At 40.9% G+C, this 22,043-nt stretch overlaps 1 protein-coding gene across 1 annotated transcript in view; it reads left to right on the top strand.

Moving 5' to 3' along the window:
- KCNIP1 (potassium voltage-gated channel interacting protein 1) overlaps positions 1 to 22,043 on the top strand; it is a 365,586-nt gene that overhangs the window by 331,023 nt on the left and 12,520 nt on the right. The window contains exon 3 of the mRNA XM_063120594.1: positions 13,151 to 13,275. Coding sequence (XP_062976664.1) covers positions 13,151 to 13,275 — 125 coding nt within the window. The remainder of the gene's footprint in view (positions 1 to 13,150; positions 13,276 to 22,043) is intronic.

A 22,043-nucleotide genomic window follows, 5' to 3' on the forward strand; every position in this document is an offset into this window, starting at 1 on the left:
CATTCACAATAACAGTGTGTAAGTAGTACTCAATGTGAAGGGAAAATTGGGTACTGGCAAGAGCCATCATTATCTGAAATGCTGTTGATTAATCACACTGATTTGTTACCTGGAGGGTTGCGCTCACGCAGATTCCTTAAGGTGCTTCCAGTTGAGGCCTTTATTATGCAGTCATCTTGCCTGATTTGTGGAACTGTATACAGTGGGGGTAGGGTATCCAGATGGCAGTGCCTTCTGTTTGTGATCCTCCTGTGTTTTCTGACTACTTCTTCCATCTTTTTTCTTGCCACAAAAAACAAAAAACCCCAAAAACATTAATGGGGAGGGGGGAGAGACAGAATAGCTCCATGGTGTCTTTTGATTGGTAGTTCTAGGAGCCGTCCATCTGGAAGCACCCTAAATGCACCTTGGCCACTCTGCTGCTATATAGCTTGGCACACGCTTATACCTAGAATAACTTACTGATAGTGCTCAAAGACAGCACAGCAGGATGGACTTGCTGCACACACCTCACACCTTCTGTCACTTGTCACTCCATTCACTATCACATCCTTAGGCCTTAGTTAACTGAATCACAGACTGTCCTGGCTATATTGGGTTGATCTCATTTTGAGATGGTAGGTATGAGTGTTCGGCATTACCATTTCTGTTCAACTTCTGTGTCCTTTAAGCACAATTGGTATAAAAACAATGAACTATCATTTGATCTATGGATGATGACTGTAAGGTGCTTTATGTATGAATAGATGCAATCTATTTGAATATTGCCAAAGCCGTTTTAATCATCAGGGTACAAGTGGAGTACCAGTAGAGTGTGTCAGCTCTTGAGCCCTCCATCGACAAGTCAAATGCATCCTGACAGCACTGGGGGAAATTATAAAATGTTTGTGTCAATCTTCCACAACTTAATGCTCCAGTTAGTCCTCTCAACTACGATGAGATGGGAATTGCCCTATGGTGATTCAGGAGCCCCCTCCTTCATCTAGTGAAAAATTAACATTTTGATTCTTACAGCATTTGGGGTCAATTCAAAGAAAGATGGGATATTGGGGGTTTCCCCTGTTTGTAACCTGCAACCCAAGCACTTAAAAAAACATATGCCAGGCAGTGATTGAGAAACTAACAAATGTGCACAGGGTTTGGGATGAAATATCACATGTAATAACTTTTCCACCAGTGTACCACTAGTCAAGGGATTAGCTAAGAAAAGCCTGAGTCTGTTTGGCACATTGAAAAAGCAAAACAAACAGAAATTTCCCCAGACTTCCCTGCAGACAAAACTAGAAGTGTCACTAACAGCTTTATGTGGTTTTCAAGAAGATTTGACAATTGTAAGTTCTCCTTTCTTCAATTCTAAGTGTGAGATCATTCTTTATAATAATAAAACTAAAGGTAGTGTGGACACCTGTGGACACATGGGCCATAGCTAGATGGGGCAAAATCCAGGGACGATCCTGGGGATCGTCCCTGTGCATTCACATGACACACAGGGGATCCCGGGAGCAGGTTGGGATGATCCTTCCCTTGCCCCGGATCTTGCCCTCCCCTTCAAGCTCACTTTTTCCATGGTCTTGGGATGATGCGTGCGGGCATGGAATGTGTGTGCAGGCGTCGCGGTTTGTCCCAGTTACTCGTGAGGAGCCAGGACCTGGGCATGGGACGCAGAGGTGCTCAGGAGCTTTGCACCCATTGTGGGTGGGGTGAGCAGGGAAATTAATTTAAAATTTTAAAAACTCACCTTTTCTGCATGACCATTCGTGCGCTCTTCTTCTTTAACCCAAAAAAAAATGGCAGCCGTGACGTCCTCTCCCTCTGAGGTCATCATGCACCGCATGTAAACAGAGGGGGAGATCTCGCGATAAAAATATCGTGAGATCCTCACCCCTCCATTGCGCTAGACCTGTAGGTCTAGCTGAGGCCATGGTCTCCACATACACTTCCAAATGCATGATCAGATGCTAGCCGTGTGTGTGTGTGTGTGTTTCTCATTGCCTGCTTAAATACCTATATTGTTTGGGAGCTAACTACCCAAGTTGGTGTGAATATCCCAAAAGATTTCTCTTCCTAGTAGATCTAGAGTTGATCAAACCCTGGATGGAATCTTTCCTGGAATGTCAGTAGAGGCAGCCTCTGAACTGGTGGGGCTTGCCGGTGTTGACTCCAACAAAATGGGAAGGTGCCATCTCTGTGGCCAGTGCAATGGCAGACCATTGCAGCAACAAAGTGCTCCATGTTATTGTTTTGTCTGTCCTACTCATTCAGTTATGAAATGTGATGATTGTGCATAGGCTGCTTGAACAGTATGTGCTACAGTTGCAAAGTCTGCAAGATTTGGCCTTGTTCTTACAGGTAACTGACAGCCCATAATTAAGCAATTGTTATAATTATGTTATATGTATGTTAATAGCACAGTATTTTGTGGCTTCCATTAGACCTTACATGCAGTTCATGTAGGTTCATGTACTTTACATTGTGGAGTATTGTTTAACCCAATAATTTATATGTAGCTATATTGTTTTACTGGGAAATGAAAATATCTCAATAAAGGCATGATTTTTTAAAAAACATGTAAATGGTGTCATGCTTAATACCTTCCATCAGGTATTTTATTTGTATAGCTTTCTTTGGATACATTTCACCCAAAAACTGGATTGATACATACATATTTTATTTTATTGATAATGGAGAGAGAATTATAATTATCATAAGGTTCCTTGCATTGTCCTCATGATATTGCTTCAGTTTTTATTTCAGTTACCACCAGAACTAATGCTTTTGGTCAGAGACCATTTCCCTAAAGCAGTTCAAGAAGCAGAAGAAATAGCAGATCAGTTACACTTTCTAGAGAGATTTATTCTTATAGCTGGCACACTGTTTCTAGGGTTTACATCTAGTTTACTAAACTGTTACAATCTATCATCTCTGTTGGCTAAATAAGGCAAAAATAGTTCACAATTGGCATAAAGTTGAGGAGCAGCCACTAAGATTTCTTGCCTACAGGACATAATTATTTGTATTTGACATATCCAGGTAGCTGTATTATTATTATTATTATTATTATTATTATTATTATTATTATTATTATTTATTTATATAGCACCATCAATGTACATGGTGCTGTACAGATAACACAGTAAATAGCAAGACCCTGCCGCATAGGCTTACAATCTAATAAGTTGTAGTAAACAATAAAGAGGGAAGGAGAATGCAAACAGGCACAGGGAAGTGTAAACAGGCACCGGGTAGGGAGAAGCTAACAGTATAGAGTCAGAACAAACTCAATATTTGAAGGCTATAGGGAAAAGAAAAGTTTTTAGCTGAGTTTTAAAAGCAGTGATTGAGTTTGTAGTTCTCAAGTGTTCTGGAAGAGCGTTCCAGGCGTAAGGGGCAGCAGAAGAAAAAGGACGAAGCCGAGTAAGGGAAGTGGAGGTCCTAGGGCAGGCGAGAAGCATAGCATCAGAGGAGCGGAGAGCACGAGCGGGGCGATAGTGTGAGATGAGAGAGGAGAGAAACTGGCCCAGACCTGAGACCCACCTCGGAATCCCAACCTGCAACATGGGACCCACTTTCACAGTTACCTAACATGGCAGCAACAGCTTTGCCACAACCCATCTGGACTGATCTCGCGACCCACTTTGGATCATGACCCACCAGTTGAAGATCACTGCTATAGAGCAACCTTCCCTAATCTGCTGCCCTCCAGGTATTTTGGATGTCAGCTCCCAGGATTCCTGACAATTGGCTATGCTGGCTGGAGCTGTTAAGAGTTGACATCCAAAACATATGAGATTGCATACTCCTGCTTTAAAACCATTAGGTAGGCTAGGCCCATTGAGGCCTGTCTTAAATCCAATACCCAGAAATACCCAGGTTAATTAATTAATTAATTTTTCTTCCTTTCCACCAAAAATGATGCTCAAGGCAGCTAACAATAATAAAATATAGATTAAAAACAAAAGCTTAATTAAAGCATATCATAAAAACAGATCCACACAATTCAAGCTACAAAACTGGTTATTCAGGGAAAACAGGTCCTCATCCAGAATACATCTGCCACCAGCTCCTAGTTAAACTGACCTGTCTACCATGAGATTTCAGTTTTACATAGATAGAGCTTCATTTATATTAGCCCTTATCCATCTCATTACAGACTCAGAGACTCCATTGAGTCACTGGGATTTCTGTAAACAGAGCAAGATAGCTGGATGTCATCAGCATATCGATGACACTGAACTCCAAATCCTCATACAACTTCTTCCAGTTGCTTCATGTAGATATTAAGCAGCATGAGGAACAGCGTGGAACCTTGAGATACACCAGAGATTAATTCCCATCAGGTTTAGCAGCCGTCCCCAGAACTACTTTCTGGAGCCTGCCAATCACGGAGGAGTGAAACCACTATAAAGGAATGCTTCCCAATTATCCAAGGCAGTATAGAAGGTTATTGTTGAGAGGTCCAGGAACAGGACCTTCCCAGTCTATCTTCCAGTAAAGGCTATCAACCAACATAGCCAAGGAGATTTCGTTCCCAAAACCAGTTTCAAAACCTGTGAAATGAGCACCTGTAAAATCTGAACAACAGTCAAACCTATCAGCTACTGGAAACAAACTATTCCGATGGGTCCCCACCTTCATGTGGGTTGGAAGCTGTTGGAATATCATCAAGTAATGGTCTGCCCATGATGATAAAGTAGTTGTACTATCTCCTCTCCTCCCAGATCAATTCTATCACAATCCAAATAAATACTAAGTCAAAAGCTTAAGAGCATGATATGCAATTCATGGAGGCTCACTGATGTCCTGGGAGCTGGGACAGAACTTTACTAACAAGCATGGCCTCAGTATGGATCCTGAGAACGTCCTAAGACCAGTAGCTTCATATTAAATCAGAGACCATGTTCAATAGCTCATTGAGGAATCTGCCAGAAAACAAGGAGGATAAGTGTGCAAGCAACATTCCCAACCCTAGAACCCAACATCAGGTACATACAATGTGATTTGATAGATGGAGAACCAAGTGAAAAAACAAAGGATCACTCTGTAGCTATGTGACTGTTCTTAACCTGCTACACATCAATTCTCCATTACTGCTCTGCTGAGAGAGAGAGAGAGAGAGAGGGAGAGGGAGAGAGAGAGGGAGGCCTGGATGCCCACAGAAGATGAGGTATTGTGAATTAGAAAAGGTGGAAGAAACCAGATAAAATAATGTATAATAAATTAATACTTGATTTGGGAGGGGAAGGCTTAAAGGGAAAAAAAAGTACACTGACCTAACATGAATTAAACTCTCTAAAGGGAACAAGAAAAGCTTTAACAAGTGTCTCAGGAGAGAAGACAAGCCACATTAAATGAGACACACTTTAGTTTGTGAAATGTCTGAACTGCACACTTATAAAAGACGTAATTGCAATTAGGAAGATACAAAAGCTTTGATGATTTAGCAAATGATATATATGTAGGAGCTCTGGACATCCTTTAAAATTAATTGGACAGATACAACTGATATTCAGGGTTGCAAACATAACTAGCTAATGCGGTTTTGGAAATCATAAATAGTCATTAAGCACCACTGTCACGGCTGCAATTTCTGATTATACAGGTAAAATATTCTCAGACAGGACATAGAAATAAGGTAGCAGGTGGCCCTATCATCATGAAAATAATCTGCCCGTATAATGTCCCATATGCAAGCAAACAGCCAACTACCCACATGTGTGTGTCTTGTCTTCCTTCTCCTAATTGCCATTGCCAGCTGGGGGCAGGAGAGGCACTGTTTAAAAGCTTAGATGTGATGAGGGAAGTAATAGGCTGGGTTTGGTTCTTCTGAGACCTATTATGTCAGGACCATGGTTCCCCCCCACCCCAATGCATGTGCTTGCTACAAACTACAGAGGAGATGGCCATAGGAAAATTATGTGGGCATTCCAATCTCAGTGCCCTTCTGACATCACCACCAGTGTGTAGTTCAGACATTTCACAAACTCGCGTGTGTCTCATTTAATTCTGCATCGTGGCCAAAAGATCCCTGATTGGCTGACATCATGTAGCCTGGAAGATGAAGAAGATATTTGAGGAAAAGGGTGCTAAAGCAGCTTCTGAGTAGGGCAGTAAAAACTAAAAACCACTAAAAAACAGTACTTAATAAGATAGACACTTTGGTGAGAGGGTTCAGAGAATATTCTGCAAAAGCCCCCCTTTTGCACCAAAAATCTTAAATTGTAAACATTTAGGGTAGCCCTAATTTCAAAACATATTCCCATCCTTTTGTGGACATTTTTCTGGATCTGCATAATGTCAGCAGGAATTGTATGCAACCATGAGACTAACTCCTATGAATGTACTCCTATTCAGCCCTTTGGTGACTTAGGGTGGAATCCTATGCATGTTTAGACAGAAAAAAAGTCCTACAGTGGCTAGCGAGCTAGGAGTTGTAGGACTTTTTTCTGTCTAAACATGCACAAGAATCCTCTCTTAAAATTCTAAAGATTACCTCTAAAATTCAAATCATATATTGTGTTGTCAGATCTTTGAGTATGTAAAACACTTGATTCCAGGCTTCCTGCTAATTAACTAAAATGTAAGAAAAGATCAGCCTCTTCTCACCCATTGATCCACATGAAAATGGTGATAATTGTTTATTAAAGAAAAAAATACAGCTGTCATCTTATATTTATTTAATTAATTTATTGCATTTTTATACTGCCAAACAGCCAAAACTCCCTGGGCAGTTCACAAAAACTATACGGTGTTCAGTAACTATGCACATCATGACATTAGATTTGAGTCAATCCATATAGAAAGGACAGCATTGACTCTGCAGGTAAAACATGAAGAAAGTAGTCCAGAATGAGTGGCAATCAGCCATTCACCAAATCCTGGAGTGCCCCATCAATATTTCATATTTCACCTGGGAATTTAGAATTGATCTATGCACACTTCCCTGCGACACAATTGCAATCAAATTCTAATTTTAATGAAATCAAAAAAAGAGAGGAAAGCCATCAAACTTTTTGTTTGCTTCCTTGCTTGATTGACTTTGCTTCTCACTCTACTGGAAAAAGTAAGGTGTTTACATTTGGTAGCTTGTAAACAGCAAGGTAGCTTGCTAAAAGATAACGGCTTCTTTATAATGTGAATAAAGGAATAATCTTTCTGCACAGCAAAACATTTTAATGGGAAAACATTAATTTGCTGGCCCTTGGATGTCCTAAAGAATCTGTCCACAAGCCAAAGGTAAATACAATAAATTATATTCTGGAATTTATGGGCTCAATCCTTAACTCTAGAAAATCTGTAGGCGAAGGGGCTGTAGGATTCACCATAAGTTCATCTGTGGTGGCAGAATGCTGGATACACCACTGCCATGATAGACATGCTGGCAGAACACCCATGATATGTGATGAAATGGCTAGATCAGGATGGAGTTGGGCTTGGGACATAGACAGCATAGGGAAGGAGCATGTTGTTGTTGTTTATTCGTTCGGTCTCTTCCGACTCTTCGTGACTTCATGGACCAGCTGTCCACCTCGCTCCTGCTTCTCTGAACCAAAGAGAAGCGGAGCACATCCCTAATAAACTTCCACACAATGGCCACAACTCAGCATGGATCTCTTATCATGCCCACTTAGGGGAACTTTGGGGATGGGAAACATATGGAGAAAGGGGACCTTGCACAAAAAGGGAGCACTTCACACAGAACAGCCTGGTCTCACATCACACACAGGAACTTTGAGTACATTTGTAACACTTTTCTGTTTAAGGCTAACAGGTACTTCACCTTGAGTCTCCAGATACAAACACTCAATACCAAACTCCATTCCACTCTGACTACTGGGGATGCTGGAACAGAGCCCTCCACACAGGTAAGCAAGGTGGGGCACTTCCGACAAAATATAACTGCTGGATTGACTCCTATGTTTCCTGACTTCCCTTGCCACATGAGAATGTTGTCTTGTCTGAACTATATAGTTGTAACACTCTTCCCCACAACCGGTGGGGAGCACTGTGCCCGCATAATAGGGAAGGTACTCATTCCCCCAGTGTGGGTAAGCCCCTGTTGGCAAAGGCCATGCATTCCACTCCAAACATTCGTGGGCATGTTTGCCTGCAGAAACATACTCCAAATAGGCTGTGCACACACAGGGGCCATGGCTAGACCAGGCCTATATCCCGAGATCGTCACGGGATCATCCCTGTGCATCCACATGATGTACAGGGGATCCTGGGAGCAGGGAGGGATGTTCCTTCCCATGGCTCAGGATTTTACCCTACCCTTGAATCCCGCTTTTCCGCAGTCTCTGGATGATTCCAAGACCACGGAAAGTGTGGGCAGGCATCACAGTTTGTCCCAGCTCCTCGTGAGTGACTGTGAAGACCCGGGCATGGGGGTGCTCATCAGGGGTGTGGTGGGGGGAGGGGGAGGGTTTCTTGTTTTATTTTTTTAAAAAACTCACCGGTTTTCAGATGAGCACTCATGCACTCCTTCTCCTTTAACAACAAAAAAGTGGCGGCCGTGATGTCACGCGCCACATTTAAACTAGGGCGACGATCTCGCAATCATAAAATTGTGAGATTGTCACCCTGCGACCCCCTTGTTTAGCCATGGCCAGAGTTTCATTGCAATCCCCAAGAGGGAGCAGATATGTTGACTCAAAGCCACAGTAGTCTGCTTCTCCCCACAATTGGAGTGGGGGAAGGCTGAGGCCTGAGCATAGCTCAGTGGCACCATTCATTCTTCTCTCACACTCCTTGCCATTAGGCAGAGTGAGTCAACCATCACAGATAGCAGATGCTAAGGGAGGGGGGGCAACACTGGCAGCCCCACAGCTGTTCTTCTTAAGCCCCCAGCCAGGTCACTTTGGTCCTGCACCCTCTAAGCAAGCCTGTCCCGCACCCTCTAAGCTAGCTTGCTGTCCTCAGGTGTGATAGAGGATCCTATCCCATTGCCACTGCTGAAGTAGAATTTCATTGCTAGTCCACTAGTCTTCTGTACATGCAATGAAGGAGGCACCATCTTGTCCTTTGCCTCAGGCATCAAAATTGATTGTGCTGACCTTGCTCTCCCTCCCTCATGAATACCTGTTTTGCATCCGGCTTTAAGGACTATGGGCTCCAGCTGCTAACTATTGCTTGCTACCCTTTCTCTGTGTCTCTCTTTGCTCTTCACAGGCTGCTGTCGCAAGGGAAAGGAAATATCCCAGACAATATTTCATGCAGACCTGGAGGAAAGCCCACCCCAGCAGCAGTGATGAGGATGCTCTTGGCTGTTCCTCCTCGGGGTTGTTAGCCTACTTGCTCCAAGGAGGCTCCCACCCACCCCCTTGAAACCTCTGCAAGTGCAACCTTATTGTCAGTCAAGCCACTGTCTAAGGCACAGGCGCGCTCCTGTAGTGACTCACTGGCAAACCTACACATGTCTTTTCATTTCAGGATCCCCTCCATCCTTAATGCTGATTAATAAAGGCTTTGACTTTGCCCCACGTGTGCTTTCTTCATTGATAGGGAGTGAGAGATATGGGCTGCCATTCTCATGGCCTAATACAATCTGGCTTCAGCTGGCATCAGGATGGGATTCTGAGAAGGCAGACAGAGAGCATGATGGGCTCAGACCAGTGTCCCTCCACCACCTGCTCACTCAGATTCCCTGGGCAGTGAGGCGGTAGGTCTTTCACGTGGCACAAGTGGGATGGGAGCTGCTGCCAAGACTGTTGGACGCTATCAGTTGAGGATGTGGGAAAGGCTGAGGAGACAGAGTGGCAATGAATCCTGCTCGGATGGTATCTGGCAGAGCTGGCCTATCTGGCAAAATGGAGGGGTTGGCCATATGGGTTGCCAGGTAAAGTGGGACCAAAGATCTTGATGGCTCATGCTTGAGCCAGGATTTTGGTCCATACAGCAACCCTACTGTATAGCAGTTGTGTAGGGAGGGATCAGACTGGACAAGGAATACAGTGAGGGAAAAGTGTTACCCCCCCCCAATCATTTTTTTCTTTAATCCTTTTTTAATATATCAAAATATTATAAATTCTATAAAACAGACAAATGACACATGGTCACATAGACAAATGTCATTGTTGCCACACGTTCTGAGAGAAAGTAAAAGTCTTGAAGCAAGGGAAGTACTTGGAGGAGGAGGAGGAAGATGATGATGATAATAATAATAATAATAATAATAATAATAATAATAATAATAATAATAATTCTTATTGTCCAGATCTGATAGAACTGAGTAGACCTTTTCATGCATTACCATGAGTCTCTGGGGAAAAATAAAATCCATCACCTCCTTGACAATAAAGTTAATGAATGGGTCCCTGTGGTGTTACCCACATTTCTATTCCCTTAGGTATGTCTGCGTGAGTATGTCTAGAGAGTACGGAATGTTGGACTGAGTGGGTGTGGCTGGTGGTGCTGTGGAAAGGGGGAGGAGTATATATATGGAGGAGCTGAGTGTTCTGAGGTGTTCGGTGAGTGATTGGGTTTGGAGGGTAGATGTGTTTAGCTGTGCGATTTCTTGTCAGGAGTTGTGTGAGGAGTGAGTGAAAATAAGATGAGAGGGACTAAGGATTGTTATTATTAGATTGGTTACTACCAGTATTATGAAGAATAGGCAGGATTGGAATATAACTCAAAGGAACTAGGAACTGTAAACAACAATAAACAATTTCTTTATTTTGCTGCCATAAAACCACATGTCATTTCGGCTGTGTCTCCTGCTCTATTGATTCATAAATAAGCACATTACATTAAACCTTCAGCCTGCTATATTCACAGAAAAGCCTTTTCCAAATCTCCTTACCTTTCCCCTCTGCAATAAGGGAAAGGTTATACTTTTCTTTTTACCCCTTCTTCAGGTATTTAAGTGGTGGTGCTTAGCCTGAGGGAGGTGTGCACGTCAAAGCTTTGTGTGTGAGGTGGTGACGTCGCAGTTCCCCTCATCATCACCCCAAGGTTTTGATCTGGATTGGAAATCGCTCATTTTTTTCCAGTAGCATATCTCTCCCTCTATCAACCATCGCCACAAATAAAGAAGCCTATAAAACGAGTTTGGCCCATACACACACACACACACACACACACACACTTCTTTCCTTTTATATTAACCAACATTTTAGTAGCATGCTGTTAACGAAGAAAATGATGGAAGAGCAATGCATATTGAATGGTTATAAATAACTTGTCCTCTCCTAAGAAAGCCTATACTCCCATTTGCCTTGGCACCAAGAAAAATTTCCACAATAGGTACTTCAATGTATGTGCAGGTGCAGGTTGAGCGGAGTGAAAGGAGGAAGGTAGAGAGAGAGGGAGAAAAAAATATATGGTTTCACATTTTTAGCTATACCTAGATTTTGAATAATAGGGCTTGGGAAGGTCTGAATGATTCATATAAGGCAGAGGTTTGCAACTAGTGGTCTTTGAGATGTTCTGGTCTACAACTCTCATAACCTGTAACCAGCATAGTGAAATCTGTGGGATGATGGGAATTGTAGGCCAAAACATCTAGAGAGCCATAAATTACCACTCTGACCTAAAGGAACAGACACACAAAGGGGTGGAAAGTCCTTGAGCAGTCTTCATTCCCAAAAATGATTCCCAAAAGAGGAATTATCCATCTCCTCAGAATGAAACATGAACCTTTGCTGCAGATCACTGAGAAAGATATAAAATAATCCGGACAAATGTTTTGGAAGGCACCTACATTCCTAACGTACTTACCTGAGGGAGCACCTTCGCCCATATCAACCTGCTCATTCACTGAGGTCTATAGTTCACGGCCTCCTGGTTGTCCCGTTGCCTGCACAGGTACAACTAGGAGAAGAGTCTTTTCTGTTGTGGCATCCTCAGAATTTTCTCTCCCCTGCAGTGCAACTGGCAGCACTGATGGTGTCTCAGCAACTGCAAAAAGATACATCTGTTTACCCAGGCAATTGCTGATTTTAATGTCTAGCTTAGTAGAGTTTTGTTTGTTTATTGATTTGTTTTTATCTTTGTGTTATATTACAATTGTTGTTTTAGTAAATTTTGTACATTGCCCTGTGATTTGATAATGATGGATATAAATATTTTAAATAAATAATAAATACAGTAAAACGTCTCCCTGGTTATCATTAACATAAGAGCTTGGTGTTGTATCCATGAATAAAAATGATACCACTACCAACATACTCCCAACAGAGTATGGGAAATGGCAAACTTTTGGGTATTCCATTTTCTTTTCATGTACCCTTCACTTTGGTAAAAAAAATAAATACTTTGTACACTTCCCCACTCCATTATTTTCTTGCTGTTTCCTGACCTACTGTATTTTTTTCGATTGTAAGACGCCATTGATTGTAAGACGCACACTAATTTCAGTACCACCAACAGAAAAAAAAAACCTAAGACACCCACGATTCTAAGACGCACCCCATTTTTAGAGATGTTTATATGGGGGGGGGAAATGTGTCTTAGAATTGAAGAAATGTATGTGAAAAATATGTATGTAATACTTTAGACAGTTGTTCAGGTGAATTTCCACTGGTCTTCTTATTGGATCATTTTGGCTATTTATGTGTTCAACCCTTAGAACTCTTTTGTTGTACAACAAAAGAAAAAAAGTGATTTCCATTTCTGTTCAATGTAGACATTGTTCCCCCTAATCCTAAACGTATTACTTGGAAGTAAGTTCCATCAATTTCGGTGGTACATACTTCCATGTAGGTGTGTGCTTGGGATCACGGCTTTTGTCTACTCTGTTGAAGCATGACTTGCCCGTGTTATATAGCTACTCTCTGAAAATTTAGTATTGCTTTAAAATATTACCACATGTTGGGAAATATTTGCAAGTCAATGTGTATTTAGGCAAACAAATTTGTTGGTTGAAGCATCTTAAGGTCTGTAGAAATGTCTTCAGTTTGTTGAATGGTAACACCTTAAGGGTTTTAACCTTTTGAATGCAGTAATAATTTAAGAAGCTTAAAGAAAAATGTGAGGTACACATCTATTTCTCGGATTTAATTTAATTTGTAATAGAACCAAGTTGATATGCAGCAATATTTTATTATTTGCATTTAAGATTGTTTCCAAAATTAATTGGTATTACATTTAACTCCTTTAATCCCTTTCATAAACAAAGAATGGAGACCCAAATAAAACTTTGTCTTTGTTTTAGATAAAATTGAAGATGAATTGGAAATGACCACAGTATGTTACCGGCCTGAAGGACTGGAACAACTTGAGGCACAAACCAATTTCACAAAGAAGGAACTCCAAGTGCTTTACAGAGGATTCAAAAATGTAAGTATATAAAATCATTCAGGGTTACAGTAAAGTGACCAGCAGCACTTGAAGGGGATTTGTTTATTTATTTTGGTAACATGGATAATAAATAAACGAAATTAGTTCAGATTTCTATGAATCTGACCTATGGATTCCAAAGTGGACTGAGTTTTCCTGAATTGCATGGATTCACCAACCTGAGGTCCACTTTTTTAAAAAAAACTTTCCAGAATTTTATGTCAATTTACCTGCGGAAAAATATGCAAAATGAAAAAAACACTAGACAAAAATACATATTCTCCTTATAGGCTAAAGTATGAAAATGCACATTTGAGGAGGGACTTGTGCATTTGGCGGGGGAGGGATTTGTGAATTTGTGCAAATGTGAATTTGCGCAAATTCAGGAAATGGGAAAAATCCAATTCCATCAACGAGTGGTGGATGGAGTACCTGACAATTCGTGAAATGCAGACAGAATGGATTTTGCAAAATCCGTACATTCCTAATAATGAATATGCATTTATGCAGCCTTCCTCACCCAGGTGTACCCAGATGTGTTGGTTGGCTGGGAGTCCTGGGAGTTGTAGCCCAACACAACTGGAAAGCACCAATTTGGAGAAAGCTGCATTAATGTTTTTTACAACAGAAGGAATATTTTTAAAAAATCCTCATTCCAGCTCCCAAGAAATATAAGGCTTGTCTTAAAATGCACCATCATCATGTGTTAAAAAAAATACAGCTGGAGGAGAAACATGCAGCTCACAAATTACACATCAAATGTGGTTTGTTATTCCACTTTCCTCACATTCGGAATAGATGGCTCAGAACTATTTGTGGTTTGAAATTGCCAGACAGTAGTTTTATTATCTCTTGATTTCATCATATTTATTTGTGAATAATGAGAAGCTCTGTTTGAATATTTTGGAGTTGACATCTTGGTAATGTTTTCTATTTCCTGACTGTGGAGTAGAAAATGCACATGATATCCATATTTGTTAGGTCTGTGCACTTTTAAAATTAATTGCTGAGGATTTGGGCCTTTCATAGACAAATTGTAGGATTACAGTGAGCAGAAAGGAGAAGTCCTTCCTCTCTGCCCCACACTCCCAAAGAAAATGGCCCCATTGAAGTTATTTGCATTGGTTTTATGTTCAGGGTGGGGTGAATTTCATTGGGACATCACAAGTAAAGGGTTATGCCTCTTTCCTGAATGCTGTGGTCCCAATTCTTCTCCTCTGCAGTGAATGCAGATTAACTGCTTTCACAAAGTTAGTGTGAGACTAAGGCCTCATCTACACCATGTAGGATATTGCACTATGAAAGCGGTATATAAAAGGCAGGACAGGAGCCACACTACTGCTTTATAGCAGTATTGAAGAGCACTGACAACTGTTGGGGCCCATTGAAACATACCTTATACTGCTTTCATACTGCTACATCCTGCTTGGTGTGGCTCCTGCCTTTTATATACTGCTTTCATAGTGCAATATCCTTCTTGGTGTAGATGAGGCCTAAAACAAATGGTTTTAAATGCATGCAGAATTAACAATTGTATTCTTTTGACATTGTGTGTAATTCAAATTGCAGTGCATTCACAAAAAGCAGAGGAGGATTTGGAAAGATTGAAAAGTTGGCTTTTTGAATCTATTTGTGCTTACAAAGGATTACAAATTAAACTTGTTTAAACTCAAAATGTTGATCTCATTTCTAAGTACATATGCTGCATTTATCATAGTATATTTCTAAATCTATCTATAGTGCCATATTAGAAATATATATAGCACAGTTTGTGGAGCTAAACAATAAACAGCCTTGCAAACTGCTAAACAAACATCTGGCTATCTAATCACATCTTTGCCTCAGCACAGGTTTTTTGATTTTTTAAGTGTCAAAATGTTGATATTATATCAGCTGAAAACAAAAGGCAAGCTCTTTCATATTTCCGGTTTTCATTGAGATACTACATCTTTTAACACTGAAAATAATTTAAGAAAACTTCTTAATTATTGCACTGATTATGAATCTGAGAGAGATGTTCACCAAAAAATAATTTCTAGAGGCAAAATGAATTTAAATCAGATAATAGCATTTTATTCATTCATTTGTTTGTTTTATAGCACCATCAGTGTGCTTGGCAAAGCAACCTTAGCAAGTAAAGACATGTCACTGCCTCAAGAAGCTAACAATCTTAGGGCCCGTTCAGAAGACACCTTAAACCCAGGGCCAGCACTACCATTAGGCCAACTAGGCAGCCGCCTAGGGAGCAGACCTCAGATGGTCTGCAGTTCTATACAAATTACCTTTTTTATTTTTTCCAGAAAACATGTTCTTAAAAATTGAAGTTGGCAATTTTGGGTGGGGGGATAGCTCACCTTGCCTAGGGCACAAAATAGTCTGGCACCAGCTCTGCTTAAATCATGGCTTTAACCATGGTGGTTAAGCCAGAAAACCAGGCAGTTTTCAGAAGACACCTTAAACCACGGCTTTAACTACGGTGAATAAGGCTTTTTGCTTTATTCACTGTGGTTAAAGCCGTGGTTTAAGGTGTCTTCTGAATGGGGCCAGGGTTTCAACAGTAAGGGGAGACAGTAGAGGACAAGGAGAAGCAACTGTAATGAGACCTGAGTAGATAAGTATATGCAGGTGTGCTCCTAGCCTCAGATTTGATTGTGTGGCAGAAATCTACTTTTAAAAGTGTGCAATCAAATGAAAAGCTGCAGACTGGTTAAGAATGCAGTACACGAAATCTATCAGTGTAACTCGTTGTCCTACCCTCTCTCCAAAATTCATGTTCTGTGTGGGAGGCCCAAGGGCCGTATAACTAGAAAGTCAAGGAAAGTACTGATTGCTGAGGCCAAAGACCAGGCACTGCTCCAGAAACAAATTGGGGGGAGAAGAAATAAGGAAATCAGGAGGAAGGTAGTGCTTTCATTTTTAGTGCTCTCTAGTTTCATAGGGTTTACCAGATGTCAATATTGGATCTAAGTTCTTCCAATTCTTGGAGGTTGTTGTTTTTCTTCTTCTTTCTATCTATAAGCACAAGTGAATTGCTGACTGTTAGGTCTAATACCACCAAGTAACTTTATGTGCATCTTTTTATCTGAAGTAAAACCATATTTTTGTCCTTTATTCAAGCCCTTCTCCTGTCGGAGGGTTGCACAGTTATCATCTGGCTGGTTTTTAAAGTGGCCTGACTTGGTGTGTGTGTGGCAGGGGGTATTTGGTCTGTGGGGAAGAGGCAGACTGTTGTTGTTTAGTGGTTGGCAATAGTGGACTGTACAAGTGGGGGGGGGGCTGTACACAATCAGTGGCACAAATAAAGACATTGTGCCCTTTTTTCCTTTTCTTTTTTTAATTTAACCTGTGGACCAAAAGAGATATTACCTTAAATTTGTATCTAGCGGTTATGACTTTATTCATTTTTACTCTAGTGCAGGTTCAAGAGGTCCAATCCAGATCTTCAAAGCCCCCTATTGCCATGCTAGGGTCCCAGTTTGTACATACTTGAGATGATGATGATGATGATGATGATGATGATGATGATGATTCCACCTTTTCCCCTACAATGGACCCAAAATGTAAAAAGTACAAAAGCTTTGGCCCTCAATCCTGTTTTTAGGCCTAATTATACCAAGCTCCCAAGAGGGCATAATATTCCCTATTGTGTTAGATCTGAGACACCTCTGAGAGATAGGATATTGTTTGCCCATTCCTCTGAAGTAAGGTTCAAACTCCAATCTCAAACTACAGCTCAGTCTCAGATCATTTTGAGCCAATTCAAACATGGATATAAAATGTATGTAATATAGTGGTGCCAAGACTACAGCACTTCAGGCTGCTAAAGTAATGGTTTTGGTTTCATATTTTTGTGCCTCCTCACTTTAAAAACTTCAGGCACACAGACAGCTAGGATGCCAGGGACAATCTAGGTTATAGCCTTTCTCCCCAGAAGCCGTTTTTCTGTGTGCGGAAAAAAAGGTCTACCCCACGCCATAGAGGAACACTGAAGTATGTAATCCACATGTCTGAAGTGTTCCATTTCTGAGAGGACTGAAGCAATTACTTTTTTTAAATGCATGTCTGAATTGGACTAGTTATAATGCTGTTTATAAGCCACCAAAAGTGCTACAAGCCTGTTTCTGACACCCACTGAAGTTGTTATGAATCATACGAGTGGAATTGGAATAGATTGCTTTCAAATTCGGAGGAAGTGTGTTGGTTCCTTTGAGGTGAGCTTTGGTAATACTACTTTTGGTGAATGCATCAGTCAGTTAGTCACAAAAAAAAACCTGTTCTTGTGGTTTTGCTGCTTTCCTTTTGCTGTCAACACTTTCTCATTATTCTCAGAGGCTACTGCTAGGGTTTTCTGTAAAATAATTATAAGCTTTTGCTAAAGTATGCTAAAACTATGAGTACTGCAGCAAGATTTCTGAGTTATCCTAATCACTTCCTACACGCTCTTTAGTTTCAAAGCCTTTATGGTGTGATGATCCTGTGTTTTAGCTTTTCAAAAGTCATGTCTGGCAAACATCCTACTTTGATTGCTCGTTCTTCACTTAATAAGTTTCAAGAAAGTGAGGACATGGGTAGACTCTTGCAGTCATTCACCACATGGCTTTAGTCATTGTGACATGACTAATAAATAACTTTTACTGATTTATTCAGCATGCTCAGCAGTCACTGAAAATGCTCCCCTTGCATGGAAATACAATGGCACCCTTGGTCATTCTATGAACTTTTCTGCATTAGGCATTTGATGTGTGGTTGCCATTCCCTACTCACAGTTGTTTACAGATTCTTTTGATGATGTCAAGACCCTCTAGTTTTGTTTCTGTGTCTAAAGAGCACTTTTGTCTAAGTTTTTATAGAGCAGGGAAAATGCAGTATTATCTGTGAAAGTGAAAGAAAACACCTTTTCACTTGTGTATTTTGTACTATTCCTCAATACTACAATGCCACCTAGAGGTTATGTAGCAGAACAGCAGGAAACAAATTGGACAAATTCATGGAGAATAAGGCTATTGATAGCTACTAGTCATGATGGTTATATGCTACCTCCAGTATCAGAAGCAGCATGCCTATGTACACCAGTTCCTGGGGAACTTAGGCAGAACAGTGTTATTGCACTCATGATCTGCTTGTAGGTTTCCTGTGGGCTGGCTGGCCACTGTGGACTAGCTGGACCCAGTGTCTGATCCATCATGGCTCTTCTTATGTTCTTATGAAAGGAAACACTCTTCATAAATTTCATGGACCTCAGTTCTGCAACGAAACCAAAAGCAGATACAGCATATTAGTATCTCATGTAGAAAAGTCCTGTATAATGTTACTCTCATTAATAAGGGTGGGGGCTTTTTTCTTTTTAAAAAACAGAATAACCATATTTTATATCGAGGAGAGATAAAATAAGTCCCTTCAAATATTATGTTACTAGCTGTTGACTTAAACTTGTTATTTGCATATACGTTACACAGGCTATACAACACAATGAACTGATAAATGTTTAGTAGCTACAGCTGCTTATGCATTAATTTATTTGTGATTTCTTTTTTTACAGTGTCATGGCACTAGGTAAAGCAGGAGCTGGGAAAACCCTGTCTTTGGGGGATGGAACTCAGGAATGCAACCTTCTAGGAAAAGAAAATGTCAAGGGTGGTGGTGGACATAGCTCAATGGTAGAGCACCTGCTTTGCATGCAGAAGGTGCCAGGTTTGATCCGCAGCATCTCTAGATAAGGCAGGAAAAATTCCTGAAACCCTGGAGAGCTGCTTCCAGTCATTGGGGCCATTCAGAAGACACCTTAAAACATGGCTTTAACCATGGTGGTTCAGCCAGAAAGCCAAGCTGTGTTAAGAAGACACCTTAAACCATGGCTTTAACCATGGTGGATAAGGTTTTTTGTTTTATTCACTGTGGTTAAATATGTGGTTTAAGGTGTCTTCTTAACACAGCCTGGCTTTCTGGCTTAATCACCATGGTTAAAGCCATGGTTTAAAGTGTCTTCTGAATGGGGCCAGTCAACAATACTGGATTAGATGGACCAATGGTCTAACTCAATATAAAGGAGATTTTAATGTTCGTTATGACAGGAGGACACCATATCCTTCTGCCAGCCCCAAAACTGAGCTTCCATGGACACTCATTCCTGGGCATTAGGAAAAAGGAAATGAAACATTAACAACCAAACAAAGCCCGCCTTTGCAAAATGACATGAGTATTTGGTGGGGGGGATGTTAAAAGGGCAACCAGCCTCCATGGACTTGTGACCACATTGTAGGGACATGTAGTGGAAGGAACATCCCAGAATCAAATATCATCAAAGCTGAAGCAGTAATGCAATAGTGTTATGATGAGCTACAGTTGTCAGGATTGTGCTACTGTGCCTTTTCCCTTTCAAAAAAGTTACGAGAAATGAGCTACTCAAAGGAAAAAAAAAGGAACAGAGAAAACACAGGAGATTTTTTCAATGATGTCAGGTAGATCCCTCATATAAAGTCTGTGAGCAAAGAGTGGCAATTCGCTCTGCAAGCCATACTACTGTGCGGAGGCAAGCAGGCATAGAATGGATTGGAAAGAGGAAATAGCTTCAGCTTGTGGAGACAGCTGAAATAATTGGGAGTTATCAGTTGCTATTGAGTATTTACCAGCAGAAGGCAAAATAAAGGTGGCATGTTTTTTCCCCATAAGTTTTTATATCCCAGTTTGTGAATGCTTAACTGGAGCACCCTAATTACATCTGGTGAACACAAATTTCTCGTAATATATATTAATGGATTGTGCATCATTAACCAGACAGAATATTCATCAAAGTTCTTAATAAACTAGTTTAAATTTTAAGTTGTCATAGCTGTTCTGCCTTCAGTAGAAACTAAACTGAGGGGCATACCTGCTTGGTTTCACCAGAAATAAGCCTAGCCGGTCAACTGGATTAAGTTATTCTCTACTACTAATGAGGTCTCTTGAGTATTCTTGGCTCTTTCCATGAAACAAAACTGTGATCATTTAGGTGTAAATGAATTGGAACTAGTAGATGCATCTGAAAGCAGTCCAGCCACTGAAAGCTGAAACTAGATGATCAATGGCCACATTGCCTTTTTATGGTATTCTAGAAGGTTTTGCTCAAAATCTTGCCAGAGATCTCAGTGAAGTATGGAAATGTAAAAATAAGCCACAGAGAGCATTAATCATTTCAGTTTTGCATGCAAGCACATCTGGAAGAGTCAATGCAGTACATCCACAAGTGGCAACAGGGTGGCAACATACATATCACCAACAGGAAATGCATCACCCCAAAGATGCTACAGATAAAATGTGCACATTCTAATTTATATGTGAAAAAGCTAATTTAGAAAAAAATACTATAATTATTTAAATAGAAATACAGTACCTTTCAACATAATAGGGAAGACTGTGACCACAATGGCCCTCTTCTACCATTTTAGGACCAAAGCAGGCATTCACTTTATTGTCATAGCTAGCAGCAACACCTTTTTCGTTTTTACTCTAGTGTAAGTGCAAAGGGGGCAATCCCGGTTGAGATCCTAGCATGGGGGAAGTAGGGGGTTGAACCCTCCACCCCTCTATGGGCTCAATTTGTATCAGTGCTCTCATACCTGCAAAATAAATTTATCTGGATCAGGCCCATAGTTTGGGGAAGCATTAAAGCCTCACCTACCTCCACACCAGGGTTGTGATCAAGATCACTGAATATATACTTTCCTAGTTCGCATGATACAACAGGCCACTGTGGCTTAATTTACCCCTGGGTGCTATTGTGTCATGCCAGGTGCCTGTGACAGGGGTTGTTTGATGATTAGACAGGCCATGGCCTAAAATAATCCACGGTTCAAACAAGACCTGCCACCTAGGTTCACATGACCTGATAAGCCACAGAAAGCCAAGTGCTCATGGGTGTCATGCAAAAATGGCACCCACAGGCACCCAGCATAATGTGACATTCCCTGCAGGTAAATGAAGCCACAGTGGGCTGTCATGTCAAACTTTGCCTCCTCAGGATTCTAGATCCTTAAACTGGACTTGGACTGAACAGTCCTTGAAATAGATGATACCCTTGAAATAGAGGAGTGTAAAGTAGAGCACATGGCTATGCCAAGTGGGGAAGACACTTATAAATGAGCTAGTGTGGTGTAGTGGCTGTAGTGTGGTGTAGTCAGGAGATCCAGGTTCTAGTCCCCATTCGGTTATGGAAACCCACTGGGTGACTTTAGGCCAGTCACAGACTCTCAGCCCAACCCACCTCACAGGGTTGCTGTTGTGAGGATAAAGTGGACAGAAGGAGGACTATGTATGCTGCCCTGGGTTCCTTGCAGGAAAAAAGGCAAGACATAAATGCAATAATACATTTTTTAAAAAGTCTGCTTAGTTAGCAAGGAGATTTGGGGAAAACCAGGTTTACTAATAAATTACTGAAAGTGAGAATATTACTGAGAACTTGATAAAGCAACTTCAAACGATAAATTGTGCCTGATCTTAGTATTTCTTATTCCAAAATTGCTTAGCTGTATTTATTATTATTATTATTATTATTATTATTATTATTATTATTATTATTATTCCCCCTAATTGAACATATGTACTTCATGTATAGTGTTTCTGGTCTACAAATACAAAGGAAAGATGTGTGGGCCTCTTAGGGCTCCATCACATGTAACTTTTTCCCTGCTTTGTCTCCGAGTTTTTTTTACATCCGATGCATAAGCATGTCAAGCTTATGGTCCCTTTCACCTGAATACGCTGCTCTTTCACTTGCTTGCTCGTCCACTCCA

This window comes from Elgaria multicarinata, chromosome 3, assembly GCF_023053635.1.
Source record: "Elgaria multicarinata webbii isolate HBS135686 ecotype San Diego chromosome 3, rElgMul1.1.pri, whole genome shotgun sequence".
NCBI lineage: Eukaryota > Metazoa > Chordata > Lepidosauria > Squamata > Anguidae > Elgaria > Elgaria multicarinata.